Source organism: Marmota monax, unplaced genomic scaffold (assembly GCF_021218885.2).
Source record: "Marmota monax isolate L192 unplaced genomic scaffold, Marmota_monax_Labrador192_F-V1.1 WCK01_AAM20220418_F8-fsc00041, whole genome shotgun sequence".
Taxonomy (NCBI): Eukaryota; Metazoa; Chordata; class Mammalia; order Rodentia; family Sciuridae; genus Marmota; species Marmota monax.
In genome coordinates this window covers 14328422-14343436 of record NW_026695238.1, presented here as the reverse complement: position 1 = coordinate 14343436, position 15015 = coordinate 14328422, and the positions used below count along the sequence as shown (strand labels likewise).

The following is a 15015-nucleotide window of genomic DNA, read 5'->3' as shown; positions in this document are numbered from 1 at the left end:
AGAGAGAGAGAGAGAAGGCCAAGGCTGTGTAATGGTTATTATGGGAGACAAATCTGAAAGGCAGGCAAGGAAGAGAATGAAAGAAGCAGGATGAAGGTCAACTAAATGTCAAACAGAAGAACAGGGAGCAATATTCCAGAAGTCTCTATATAAGGGACCCAAGGACAATGTCCCCCACACACACCAGGGCAGGGTCTTGAGTACAAGGAGGAACCGCATGTCCTTCCTTGTGTCTGGAAGAATTCATAGAGGCATCACAGCACTCGGCCCACCGTGTGGCAGGAAAAGAGTGCCCCCATCTGTATATTACTCCCTGAAACCTGACATTTCCACAATGCTCTTTGGCCAAATCATTCTCAGTCCAAATCATTCTCACCCTGAAATGAAAAAAAACATTAAAAAAAAAAAAAAAGCTCTCTATTCTCAGCCTTCGAACCCCAGTTCAAATGTGACCTCCTCTATGCAACCTTCACTAATACCCTCAAAGAGAGTTGGTGCTCATATTACCACGTGTATTTCTGTTACCATCTTGTGAACCTTACCATAATTGTTTCCATCCCCTTCCAACTAGCCCACAAGCTCCTTAAGGGCAAAGCCTGGAACCCATTCTGTTTGTATCTTGGGGATCTAGCACAGAGCAGAAAGAGTGGAAAGTCAGAAGCCCCTGGGTATCCTTATGCTGCTCCAGGCAGAATCAGGATCAATGTTTCCTAGCCATTTGGGGACATGGTCCTCCATTTAAAAACCTGAGGAAAAGAGCATTAAACTAAAAGTCAAGAATTCTGGATTCTGCCCCTGGTCCTGCCAAAAACACTGAGGCTTCAAACAAGTCACGCACTCTCACATTACCTTAATTTCCCAATTGGCAAAATGAAGAAACTCATTTGTCCCTCATCAGACATCTGTAATATATGCACTAAAAATGTGGACAAATTCTCAAATTAAAATTGTTATATAAGAGCAAATTATTTTTTATTATTGTCTCACAGCTTGATACTTTTATAGCTATCTATTTTGCCAAAAAGCATGCTGTGAAATAAATTGACTATTTACTACTATAACTAAAAGAACAGTTGTTTTTTCTAAAATCCCAAAGGCCCTGTAGTTTACATACCCAAGAGGGGTAAGCGCAGCAAGTATAAAGAATCAAAGATGAATAATGCTATTAATTCACATTGTTCAAACCACTGACTTCAGATTCCTTTGATAACAAGACACTTTTGTCTAACAAACCTGTAAGACAATTGGCCAGTATGCTTTGAGATGTTTATATTCTGGGTGTCAAAGATTCTTGATTACAGTCTAAATATTCTCTTCCATTTGACCTGTCACCAACAACTGTCATAGATGGGCTACAGACAATAGAGCTTCCCCATTCAGAATGGGAAGCTTGAAATACCTGAATCAATGAGGCCTAAGAGAAATATGTAAGGGACCAATTTTGATTTTAAAAAAAAAAAAAAAAACATCATTAGGCAGCCACTGTGAAAACCCTGAGGAGCTCTACAGACCTAGACAAAGGAAACTGTGGTGTCCTCCACATCAAGAACCTTCTGAAAGATAAAGAGGCCCATACGCGCACCAAGGCAGTTCCTGAGCAGTCATTTCCCCTATATCACCCCTTTACCAGCAATTCAAAAAATGGGGGCTCCTTTACCAGTGTAGTTCCTTCTCGGTGTCCATGCCAACCTCTGCTCATCAGAGTGTTATTAACAATGGGAAGGCCCAAAATCCAGTCTCTTGGAGGGACTTTATATCTCAGCCACACTGTTTCTCATTCAACTCTCTTCCTACCAACCAGACATTCCTAGCTGCTTCTTTCACTTGTCCTCCTGCCCTACATAGAAACCCAGTCTTCTTACTCACAAGTATGGTTCCTGAACCAACAAGGTCAATGTTGCCTGGCAACCTATTAGAAATGCACAACTGCAGGCTCTAGCTTAGCACTACATAGGAGAACTTGCATTTTACCCAAATCCTCTATAGAGTTCCTTCTCCCTCCCTCAGGGTTATCCACTCCCCCACAGTTCAGTAACTGTTATGCCTCTTGAGCAGGGCCCACCTGCCAGGTAGTGGGAAGCAAGAGGGTTCCAGAATCCTCTGATTCATACTCACTACAAAATTTGGCACTTTCAGTACACCTTCCCTTCCACCCCACCAAACCCCCAGTGCTAGGGATTGAACCTGGCCCTCACATATGCTAGGCAAGCACTCTATCACTAAGCTATATCCCCAGTCCTTTTTTTTTTTTTTTTTTTTTTTTAACTTGAGACTGGGTCTCCCTAAGTTGCCCAGGCTGACTTTCAATTTGTGATCCTCCTGCCTCAGCCTCCAGTGTAGCTGGGAATATAGGTGTATGACATCTTATGCTTGAGCTCTAACACCATGTCTGGGGCCAGCAAGAAGCACCCAAGATTCACAGAATCAGACCATTTTCCTGTTGACTCGAAAGATACACAGTTTATTCTGTGGAGTATACTCTGGAGTATTTCTTTCCATAAGACTAGCGGGTAGCAACATTCAGACTAGACCAGCCCAGAGGACACACAGGCCTTTTACATTTTAAGAAGTTTGCTGCTGACAGGAAAGTGAATTTTATACCATAGGGAAATGCAGAAATATTATATGGGAAGCATTATAGACTTTAGCAGATAGGTTCTTCCACCAATAGTCCTTGGTTCTGCCCTCCTTGGACTTGGTTCTTACTCCTTCTTATTCCTGAGGACAGCAGAATCCAATGAACATCCTCCTCTTTCCTGTTAACTCTTTCCATTTCACTTTCTCTTACCAGCCAGTCCAGACAGGTCTGAAGAAGCAAACAAATGTCCTCTATATTTCAACAGAGAGCATGGACTCTAAGAGCCTGAAGTCTGTCAACCCCATTTCACTAGACCTCTGCTGCCTGAATCTTCAGACTGTATTAGACTCCTGTAGGCCAGGCACAGCTGAAATTTGGCAATTATGGTTCATGTCCTTGCAGAGGAGGACATGGGCACCTCCACACCTTTATCACCTGACCTCTAAATGTTGGCCTGCTCAAGAATTGAGTATTCCACCATCTTCCCTTCTTTAGCTGTGGCTCCAGATGATTGCTCATCCACTAATGTTGCTTTGGACACCACACATATGCGGATGACCCTAACTCCCACTTCTCCTTGGAACTCCATACTCCTGTGCAAACATTTTCATTTTCTTTCAGGTTTTTTTTTTTTTTTTATAAATTTGTGAGGTAAAACTAATGTACAATAAACTACATATATTTAAAATGTACAATGTGGTGAGTCCTGGCAAATACAATCATGATAATCCCATCAATATAATGAATTTTCCGTCATCCCCAAAAGTTTTCTTGGGACCTCTTGGAACCATGTATCTCCTACTCCCACCTTAGACAACCAGTGATGTGCCTTCTGTTACTATTCATTAGTTTGTGTTTCTAGAGTTTTATATAAAGGGAATCACATTGATTGTATTCTTTTATGCCTGTCTTTTTTTCACCCATCATAATTATTTTGAGATTCATGATTCATTCATGTTGTGACACATGTCAATCATTCATTTGCTTTTCTTCTCTCTTTCCACAATATTTTTCACATTTAAAGTTTTATACAAAGTGGACCTTAGACCTAAAGGTAAAGATTTCTGAGATTAAAAGCTGGCAAACTACAATATGTAGACCAGATCAAGCAGGCCATCCTTTTTTCCCCCACATTTCTTTCTTTTGTTAGTGGTGGTGCATTATAAATGTACATAATGATGGTATGTGTGTGTGTGTGTGTGTGTGTGTGTGTGTGAGAGAGAGAGAGAGAGAGAGAGAATGATATATATGTGTGTGTGTGTGTGTGTATATATATATATATAATTTACTGCTACATATTCATACATGCACACAATGTAACAAAATAATTTGGCCAATATCATTCCCCAGCACTTTCCCCCTCTCTCCCAACCTCCTACCACCTACTCCCTTTTCCTATACTGATCTCCCTTTGATTATCATGATATCCACCCCACATTTCTTTTCCTTTTTTGCTCTCTAACTTCTGCATATGAAAGAAAACATATAATCCTTGGCCTTCTTAGTCTGGCTTATTTTACTTAACATGATGATATCTAGTTCCATCAATTCCTGCAAATGCCACAATTTCATTTTTCTTTATGGCCAAATACAATTACATTGTGTGTATATATACCATATTTTCGTTATCTATCCATCTGTTGATGGACACATAGATTGATTCCATAGTTTGGCTATTGTGAAATGTGCTCCTATAAACATGGGCATGATGATTTAAATTCTTTAGGATAAATACTGGGGAGTGGTATGACTGGGTCAAATGGTATCTCCATGCCTAGTCTTTGGCTTAGAATTGCTTTGGCTAGTCTGGGTTTTTTATTCTTACAAATGAATTTTAGGACTGTGTTTTTTTAGTTTTATGAAGAATGTCATTGGTATTTTGATGGGGATTGCATTGACTATATATATTGCTTTTGGTAGTATGACCATTTTATCAATATTAATTCTGCCTATCCAGGAATATGGAAGGTCTTTCTATCTTCTAAATACTTCTTTAATTTCTTTCCTCAGTGTACTACAGTTTTCATTTTAGAGGTCTTTCACCTCCCTAGTTAGATTTATTCCTAGAGTTTTGTTTTGTTTCCAGGGGGCAGGGGGGAGGTTTATGTATTTCTGGGTTTTTGTTTGTTTGGTTTTGTTTGTTTGGTTTTTTGAGGCTATTGTGAATGGAATTACTTTCCTGATTTTTTTTTCTCAGAGATTCATTGTCGGTATATAGAAAAGCTATTGATTCTTGTATGTTGGTTTTATTATCTGCTATTTTGCCAAATTTGTTTATTAGTTCTAGCAGTCTTTACTGGTTTTGTTTTTTGTTTGGTTGGTTGGTTGGTTTTTTTTTTTTTTTTTTTTTGATCTTCTAGGTATAGAATCTTATTATCTACAAACAGTGATAATGTGACTTCTTTCCTATTTTTATCCCTTTTATTTCCTTCTGTTGCCTAACTGCTCTGGTTAAAATTTCTAGCACTATATTAAATAGGAATGGTGAGAGAAGATGTCCTTGCCTTGTTCAGATTTTAAAGAAAATGCTCATTTACTATGAGGTTGGCTTTGAATTTTTCATATATAGCCTTTATGATTCTGGGGCTTCTATCCCTAATTTCTTCAGTGCTTTTATAATAAATGGGTGCTTAATTTTGTTGAAGACCTTTTCTGCATCTACTGAACAGATTAAGTGATTTTTGTCCTTAATTCTGCTTATGTGATGAATTACATTTATTGATTTTCATAAACTATCTTTGCATCTCTGGAATAAAATCAACATAGTCATGGTGTACAATCTTCTTAATATTTGTTGAACAAAATTTGCTAATACTTTATTCAATATTTTTACATTTAAGTTCATCAGGGATATTAGTCTGTAGTTTTCTTCTCTGATATGTCCTTATCTAGTTTTGGTAGGAGTGTGATACTGGCTTCACAGAATGAATCTAGAAGTGTTCCATTCCTTTCTGTTTCATGGAATAATTTAAGGATTATTGGCATGAGTTCTTCTTTAAAGGTTTGGTAGAATTCAATTTAGAATACATCTGGTCCTGGACTTTTCTTTGTTGGAAGTCTTTTTATTACTGCTTCTATCTCATTACAAATTATTCATCTGTTTAAGTTTTCTATATCCTGTTGATTCAGTTTTGGCACATCTTATCTGTCTAGACATGTATTCATTTCTCCTAAGTTTTCCAAGTTATGGAGTATAAGTTTTCAAAAAGCTCCTAATGATCCACTGGATTTCTTAGATGTCCGTGGTGATTTCTCCTTTTTCATCTCTAATTTTATTAAGTTGGGTTTTCTCTCTTTGTCTTTTTGATTAGTTTGGCTAAGGACTCATCTGTCCTATCTTTTCAAAGAACCAACTCTTGGGCTGGAGATGTGGCTCAAGAGGTAGCGCACTCACCTGGCATGCGCAGGGCACTGGGTTCAATCCTCAGCAACACATAAAAATAAAATAAAGATATTGTGTCCACGTAAAACTAAGAATATTTTTTTTAAAAAAAAAGAACCAACTCTTCCTTTCATCAATCCTTTGTATCATTTTTTTAAAATTCTCAAGTTCACTGATTTTTGTCTCTGATTTTAATTATTTCCTTCCTTCCATGGGTTTTGCAATTGGTTTGTTCTTTTTCAAGGGCCCTGAAATGCATCAAGAGGTTGTTCATTTGAGATCTTTCTGATTTTCTTACATAGGCACTCAGACTATAAATTTTCCTCTTAGAACTGCCTTCATGGTGTCCCAGAGGTTCTGATATATTATATGACTATTCTCAGTTGCATCTAAGAATTTTTTTAATTTCTCCCTCCATTTCTTCTATCACATATTCATCATTCAAAAGTATACTACTGTTTAATCTCCATGTGTTTACATAGTTGCCATAGGGTCTTGTTTGATTGATTACTAATTTCATTTCACTATGATCTAATTAAGACACAAGGAATTACATCAATGTTTTTTATATATGCTAAGAGTTGTTTTGTGACCTAAAATATGCTCTATTTCAGAGAAGGATGCATGAGCCACTGAGAAGAAAGTGCATCCAGCTGTTGTTGGATGAAATAGTCTGTAAATGTCTGTTAACTACATTTGATTTATAATATTTTTCAAGTACAAAGAGTCTTTATCAAGTTTATGTCTGGATGACCTATCTAATGATGAAAGAGGTGTGTTGAAATCACCCAGTATTGTACTGGGGTCTATCTGAGACTTAATTTTTGTTTATTGAAACTCAAAAGTAGTGTGTCATTCATATATATATATATATATATATTAGTGTTATATCTTCTTCTTGGATTGTTTCCTTTACAGTATGAAGTAATCTTCTTTGTCTCTTCTGATTAATTTTAGTGAAGTCTGTTTGTCAGATGTAAGAGTAGCTGCTCCTGCTTGTTTTTGGGCTCCATTTCCATAGTCTATCAATTTCCATCCCTTCACTTTCAGCCTGTGGCTGTCTGCCTGTAAGATGCATCTCTTGCAAACAACATATAGTTAGGTCTTGTTTTTAAATACATTCTGCCAGCCTATGTCTTTCAAATAGAGAGCTGAAACCATTCAATGGTGTTACAGAGATGTTTACTAATTCAATGTTATTGTAGAGGTGTTTACTAATTTCTGCCATTTTGATTTACTTATAATGTTTAATTTTTTCTATCACTTGCTTATTCTTCAAATAAGATTTGTTAATTTGTGAGCTCTGTGTTTTTTTATTTCTTCTGTATGCAGCATTTCTTTAAGTAAGCTCTGTAGTGCTGGTTTATTAGTCATGGATTCTTTTAATTTCTGCTTATCATGGAAGGTTTTCATTTCCTATTCAATTTTCAAGGACAGTTTTGCTAGATATAGCAGAATTTGCTGACAGTCAGGTTTTTTCGTGAATTGGAACACATTATTCCAAGTCCTTTTAGAGTTTGTGCTGAGAAATCTGAAGTGATTCTGATAAGCTTGCCTCTATATATTATCTGATATTTTTCTCCTGAGGCTTTTAAAAGTCTACCCTTGTTCTGTATGTTGGGCATTTTCATTATAAAGTGTAATGGTGAGGTTCTTTTGTGATCTTGTCTATTTGGGGTTCTATATTTGGGTGCCCATCTCATTCTGAAAGTTTGGAAAATTTTTCTCTTATTATTTCCCTAAAGAGTTTATCCAGCCCATTAGCCTGCATCTCACAACCTTCCTCAATTCCAATGATTCTTAAATTTGATGTCTAATGTTGACCCAGAGTTCTTGTATATTCTGATCATGGTTACTTATTTTTTTCTTTAAACCTATTTGAATGTGAAAGCTTTGTCTTCCAGCTCTGAGATTCAGTATGGTTTACTCTATTAGAAAGATTTTCAACTGAAGATTTTATTTGTTGTGTGTTTCATATCTAAGATTTCTGTTTGGTTCTTTTTCAATATTTCTATCTCCTATTGAATCTCTCATTCATTACCTATACTGACTTCCTTATTAATTCATTAATTCATTCAGTTGTTTTCGGTGTTCTCTTGGAATTCATTGATCATTTTTATAATGATTTTTCTGAATTCTTTGTGTGAATTTCATCTACTTCAATATCTTTGGGGTCAGCTGCTGGTGAATTTTTAGGAGGAGTCGTATTACCTTGTTTTTTCATATTTCTTACATTCCTGTGTTAGGTTTTGTTCATCTGTTGGGAGGGATTCTTTCCACTTTTTTATTGGTGCATTATAATTATACATAATGATGGGATTTGTTATTAACAATATAATGACATCATTTGGTCAATATCATTCCCTATCATTTACTTTTTACTGCTAAGCTGTATTCCCTTTTAATGGGATATACCAAATTTAGAGAAGACTGATGCCAAACTATTTTCCAAAGTGACTATACCATTTTTCCTACCAGCAGTGTATGTGAGTTCCAGGAGCTCAATATCCTTGCCAACATTGGGTATGGTCAGTCTTTTTTAAATCTAGCTATTCTAATGGTCTATAGTGGTGTCTTATGGTTTTGTTGGCAGCAGTGGTGGTTTTTATGTTTTGGTGTTTTTGGTTGGGCGGGGGGCGGTGATTATTGTTGTGGTTTGCTTTTTGCAGAACCTAGGAATTAAACCCACTGAGCTACATCCCCAGATTTTTTCATTTTATTTTGAGACAGGGTTTAAGTTACCCAGACTGGTCTTGAATTTGTAATGCCTCAGGCTCCTGAGTAACTGGGGATTATAAGTGTGTGCCACCACATATAGCAGTATCATATGCTTTTAATTTGTATTTCTTTAATGACTATGCTGAATGTCTTCAAATGTTTATTTGCCAACATATATCTTCTTTAGTGAAGAAGTTGTTGAAATATTTTAATGCTTTTGGTAACTGAGTTATTGTTGAGTTAGAAGATTTCTTTATATTCTAGATAAATGTCATTAAATAAAGGACATTTTCTCTTCAATCTGTGGCCTGTCTTAATTTTTGTGTCTATTGAAGAGCAAAAATTTATGATTTTGATGAAGTCACGTTAATTGATGTCTTTTCCTTTTTGTTTCTACATAGCAAATCCTATGGTCTGAGAATTAAAACCTCTTTACTTTCTTTTTCCCAAGCAATATGTTTGTTTTTTTCTATTGCCCTTTTGTACTGGCTAGGATCTCCAGTGCAATGCTGAATAAAACAGATGAGAAAGGACATTCTTACTTCAATTTCAGAGGAATGAGCTCTTTAACCTTTAAGAGAGATGTTTGTTCTAAATATCTCTTACGTGTTCTCCATCAGGTTGAGGAACTTACTTTCTTTTTCTTTTTATTTTTTAAGAGAGAGAATTTTTAATATTTATTTTTTAGTTTTCAGCAAACACAATATCCTTGTTTGTATGTGGTGCTGAGGATCGAACCCGGGCCACATGCATGCCAGGTGAGCACACTACCGCTTGAGCCACATCCCCAGCCCCAGAGGAACTTACTTTCTATTCCTACTTGATGTGAGTTTTTATCATGAATGGCTATAGAATTTCATCAAATGCATTTTCTGAATTACTGAATATTTGACTGAGTATGGTATCAAATTTAGTCTGTTAAGATGATGAATTATAATGATTGCTTTTCAAATATTAAGACAACCTTGCATTCCTGGATAAGCCCCAGTTGCACACGTTGTATTATGCTTGCTAGATTCTATTTGCTAATATCTTGTTGAGTATTTTTGCAATAGTGTTTATGGGAAGAAACACTGGTCTACAGCTTTCCTTTCTTATAATGTCTTTTCCTGGTTTTGGTATTACATCAATGCTCATGTCATCAAATGAGTTGGGAAATGCTTCCTTCTCTCACATTTTTCTAAGTGTGTGTGTAAAAGCAAGATTAGTTCTTCTTTGAATGTTTAGTAGAATTCACAAGTAAGTCAAATAATCTAGGCTTCTATATTTTCTCAATAACACATCTAAAAACAAAAAGCAAACTTACTACGGCCAGGTAAAACTAATAATTTTTACACCACAACATGTTTTTTCTCACTGTATTCCATTTCAATTAATCACATCATTTCACCCATTTTAAACTTAAACTTGAAACTTAGCAGTTATCTCTGATTTCACTCTTTCATTTACCCTCTGCCTCAAATCCATCCTCAATTCCTAATGGCTCTACTTTCAAAATATATCCCTCCTTCTCTCCATCTTAACTGTCGGGTTTCCCAGTTCAGGCTTCCTAATTGGCCATCCCAATATATGACTGTCCCCACTACAGTCTACTCTTTTGGCTTAAAGCCCTCATCTGGACTTTAATTTCTTCCACCTTTAGATATTAACTGCAAAACAGAAAAACAACAAGCTGAATGTACTGACTATGGAAATGCTACCTATTTTTACAAACTCTTTACTACATAACTAGATCCAAGACCTGGGAAGTCATAAAATTATACATCTAGAAAAAAATATAACTTTGTTGTATTGAATCGTAAAGGAGGTACAAATTCTTATCCAGGAAGCAACAGCACCAAGAATAGCCAAGTACCAAACTTGTTCTTCCAGATCTAAACAACAACAATCACCTTACACCCAACCTGGTCCCAAACTTTGGTCAGCTACGTATCCCATCTCCTTAGGCTTCCTGCTCAAACTGAGAGCACTCCTGACAATATCAGAAAAGGCTACACTTGCTGATCTTATCAACAAGGTAGGTAAGGAACAGGGAAATAATGCAACAGACTTATTTACTCATGTTGATTTATTTCAGACATCTCCTGCGCCGGGCCAAGAGCAGGAAAGATGCCCAGCAACTTGGCCTTACTGTTTTAGCTACATCATCCACTTCTGAAAAACTCAACTTATAGTCTACCATACGCTCTCCCTTCCTGCTGTCTCACCAATTGACACTTCATTTCATACTCTGGCCTGCTCCAGACAAACTGCTATGGCCTGAGTGTCTGTCCCCTCCAAAATTCATATTGAAACATAATTACAAAGTTATCTGTTAATGGTATTTGCAGGTGATGTCCTCAGGAGGCAATCAGATAAAGTAATGAAGAAGGGACCACCTGACTGCATTAGTAGCTTTACCAAAAGATTAACCCAAGTAAGTAAATTTGTTCAGTCTCACCATGAGCCACTTGGGACTCTACAGAGTCCCCACCAGCAAAAAGTCTTTCACCAGAAACAGTCCCTCAACCACAGATTTCCCAGCCTCCAGAACTGTAAAAAAATAAATGTCTTTTCTTTATAAAATTACCTAACTGTGGTATTCAGTTACAGCAAAGGAAAACAGACTAAGACACCCACCCAACCTACTAAGTACTCCCTTCCTAGTCTACCACTGTCATTCCTTATGTCAAATGAAGCCACTATTTCTCTTGTTATTTCTTAGGCACTTCTTCATTATCATGTTACTTCTTTATTCACTAAATTACCTCTAGGACCGCATCCTTTGGTTTAACCAGGCCCTAATATGCTCCTCTTTAGTGGACCTAGACAACATTAGCAAGGTTGATGCTTTTCAGAAAACAAGTAGTGACCAAATCAACCTATGTTTCCCAGGACCTGGAGCCAACCTTTAGTTGCACTTTCAAGGAATCAAGGAAGGGGACTATTCCCATACTAAGCAACAACTGGGAGTGGGAGGTGGACCTCAACTAGATTAGGAAAATTCACTCCCATATAAAACCCTGCCTGTAACTTCACACTAATTAAATTTATAATTAAATTCATATGTGTGTCTAGTATATCTCTCCCTACCTGCGCTCTCCACTAAACTGTAAACTCTAGGAGAGCAAGAACTATATCTAACCTGATCATTAGTAAAATTCCTACACCCTAGAAATACCTGGCACACAGCTATAATCAATTAGCTCCACTGGGTTAAAAAAAAGCAGTTAATTTATGACTCAATAAAGCTCTATTATAAGGTGGTACTCTTGTGGTACATATTACATCTTTTCTGGAAAAGCTTATAATAAGATCTAATATTTCTTGAGTTCCTGCCATTCTAAGATTTTTTTTAAGGACTCCTTTGTTTTTTATATGTAGCCTCAATTAATCCTCATGAGAAATTTATGGAGTAGGTACTATAATTATTCCCATTTTATAAATGCAGCATTTAAGACAGAGAGGTTGCATAATTCATCAGTGGTTATATAGAGAAATGACAGAGATGAGATGCAGACCTAGGTAGCCTTACCTAAAAGCCCACACTTCTCATCACTACAGTATATCTCCCCTTCCTGAAAAGAATCCAAATTCCTAAATACCAATGAATTAAGCCAAAATTAAACAAATGACATGAAGATAAATTCAGACTTATATATACATATAAGTCACCAGTTCCACATGACAATTTGAAAAAAAAAAAAAACAACTGATTCTTTCCAATGTCTGGCTCTTACAGTTATTTAAACCAACAGTCAAAACTAAAATCACTCTTACTTTTGAAATGACATACACTAATGGGAGACTGAAACCCAAAACATTCTCATATTAAAAATGTTTTCTTCTGTCACTAAATTCCTATTATATAAAAATGCATAAAGACAATCTTTATCTGCCAGGGATGCCAAATCACCAAACTGGGCCTAACAGATATGACATGTATTGCCCAGATTTTCCAGTACAGGAAGCATGTAATTGGTATATTCCAATTACAATATACCATCTCCATGGTTTTGTCTTTCCAGATCTTGCAACATAGGTGTAGGGAAATAACATGTTTTAAGTTTGACTGGATCCTGCAAGCTTTTCTTCTAACCAAAAAAAAAAAAATACCAGAAACCAATGCAAGGCTTTGTGACAGGGAAGACTGACTGGAAACCAATGTGACAGGGAAGACTGACTGGAGAGTGAGCAACAAGAAAATTCAAACTATTAGATTTCTGCCCAGCAGCTGCCTATTAAGTCCTGAACACTCTATAGCATCTTTCAGAGGCTTGGAGACTGAGAGGTCTGTGACTCCCCTGGTTTTTGATGCTGCACTGGTGTTCCATGCAATGCAAAAGGCCCTAAGAAAAATATCTCTAAAAAAATAAAATTTAACTCACCTTCCACTGCTCCTCCGGAAGCAGTTTTACAACCACCAGATCCCCATTCAAAGCTCTATTACGAGCAACAACTCCATCGATAAAAATGTCTCGATCACCATCCTAGGTTGAAGACAGAAATAAAGGCACAGTCATCTCACCAGGGCTTGGAGCTAAAAGGATTTTGAAGAATGTTAGACTCCATAATCTTTCCACTAACTTAATAGAAACACTAGTTCATAGCCATACACATATATAAGGGGAATTTAGTATCTTTCATTCTTCAAGAAACTCATACTAGCTGTGTCTTTTCGGAGGATAAGAAGTCAAATGCTGATTTTTCTTATAGAAGGTGACAATAAATGGGTCTAGAAAGTCACCACTCAAATTTTTCTATGAGACACTGGATACAGATAAGAGTCAACACTTAAAGGGCAGAAGGTGACTACTATAAACTTTGTAGTTAGCTAAAAGTGACATTTCAAAATCACCATGCAAAAGGAGGGGGAGGTTTAGTTGCTCAGCATTTTTATAGTTTCCAATTATAAACCATCAGATATCTCTTAAAATAGATTTTCTGTTCAATTTCCAATCTAGCTAGAGGTTGGCAGCTGTGGCTTCCGATCTACCAAACCTGACCCCACCCTACTCCTTGAGCAACAGCTACCATGTTAAGAGACAAGGAATTATTGCAGCTGACCTCATGATGAGCTTCGCCGGAAATAAAGAGACACTAGGAAATAGAGAGTGTACAACTCAAGTGTCGCCCATCACCATCCTGCTGCCTTCTGCAATTTACAGAGTGACATGATCCTGTCGTCCTCCCTGGAATGAAGAAAGCTATTTGGAGGTCACCCTAACCTATTCTCATGTGTCAAAACATATGCATGAAATGCCCCTTTCATAAGCAGCTTATAACCACCCCTTGGCAGCTCAGAGATATAAATGCTGGGATGATGGTAGTGTCATCTTCCTATCCCAAGAAACCAAGGAAAGAAGGGCTGGGTTAAACCCCAGATAACACACAAACCTCCAACTATTCCACACTACTTGGCTCTGCCTTAATTCATTCAGAAGCTTGTATCTATTGCCAAATCTCTTATTATAAAGATACTAAACTTGGGAGCTATTCAATATTAATGTTTGAATAATCTCTCTTAACTAACTTTTAAGGCCAAAAAGTTCAGCTCTGTATTTTGATGCCAGAAGACTTGTCCTATCCATCAGAAAAAAAAAATTTTTTTTTTTAAATGGATGCTAAGCATCCACAGAGGAAATATAATGGGATCTGGGGTAATCTAAACACTCAGGAGAGAGTATGAAGAAGGACAATCTAAGTATGCCATGATAGCCAAAGCATCCTCCATTGATGCAAGAGCTAGCTCCCTGTGGACCAGAAATAAACTCCACAGCTGCATAAAGGGTGCCTCCCATAACAAGACCCATAAAAAATTTCTGAGTTTCTTGGACCAATATAATTCAGAATAGAAACTGTGGTTAAAAAAAATATTTTTTTTAAAGGCAGGCTTTTCCATCTGATTCATTTTCCCCCTTTATCCTCTCCCCAAACAGAATAAAGAACATCTCAATAATACACTTTTATCTTGATTTGCTTGAAAAATCACATGACTTTATTCATACTCTATATTTTACTTTTATTGAGAACCCCCAAAAGACTAGCAGGGACACATAAGTGACTCATCCCATGTGTTTTGGATTTGTCAAAAGAAAATGAAAACTGATTTTCTATCAGTGGAAATTACAATGAACTAAGTCAAGTTCCCTCAGAACAAAATAGTATTTGATAATCAATTCACTGTTCTTAAACTACTAAGTAGATACTTTGGCACAGCAAAACTATTTACTTGACATTGTATAAATTCATAACCATTTGGAGTAAGAATTAACCTAAATAATTTAATCAAATCTCTACTTTTTTTTTCTTTCCAAAACTCTTGATATTTTAAAGTTGTAATGAATACATAATATTT

At 36.6% G+C, this 15015-nt stretch overlaps 1 protein-coding gene across 8 annotated transcripts in view; it reads right to left on the bottom strand.

The window, feature by feature from the left end:
• Dis3l2 (DIS3 like 3'-5' exoribonuclease 2) overlaps nt 1–15015 on the bottom strand; it is a 335522-nt gene that overhangs the window by 265735 nt on the left and 54772 nt on the right. For all 8 annotated transcript variants that reach the window (XR_009226292.1, XM_046439665.2, XM_046439664.2 and 5 more), the window contains one exon: nt 13046–13147. Coding sequence is in view for 7 of the 8 variants with exons in the window: in XM_046439665.2 (XP_046295621.1) it covers nt 13046–13147 (102 nt within the window). In the remaining variant the exon portion in view is untranslated. The remainder of the gene's footprint in view (nt 1–13045; nt 13148–15015) is intronic.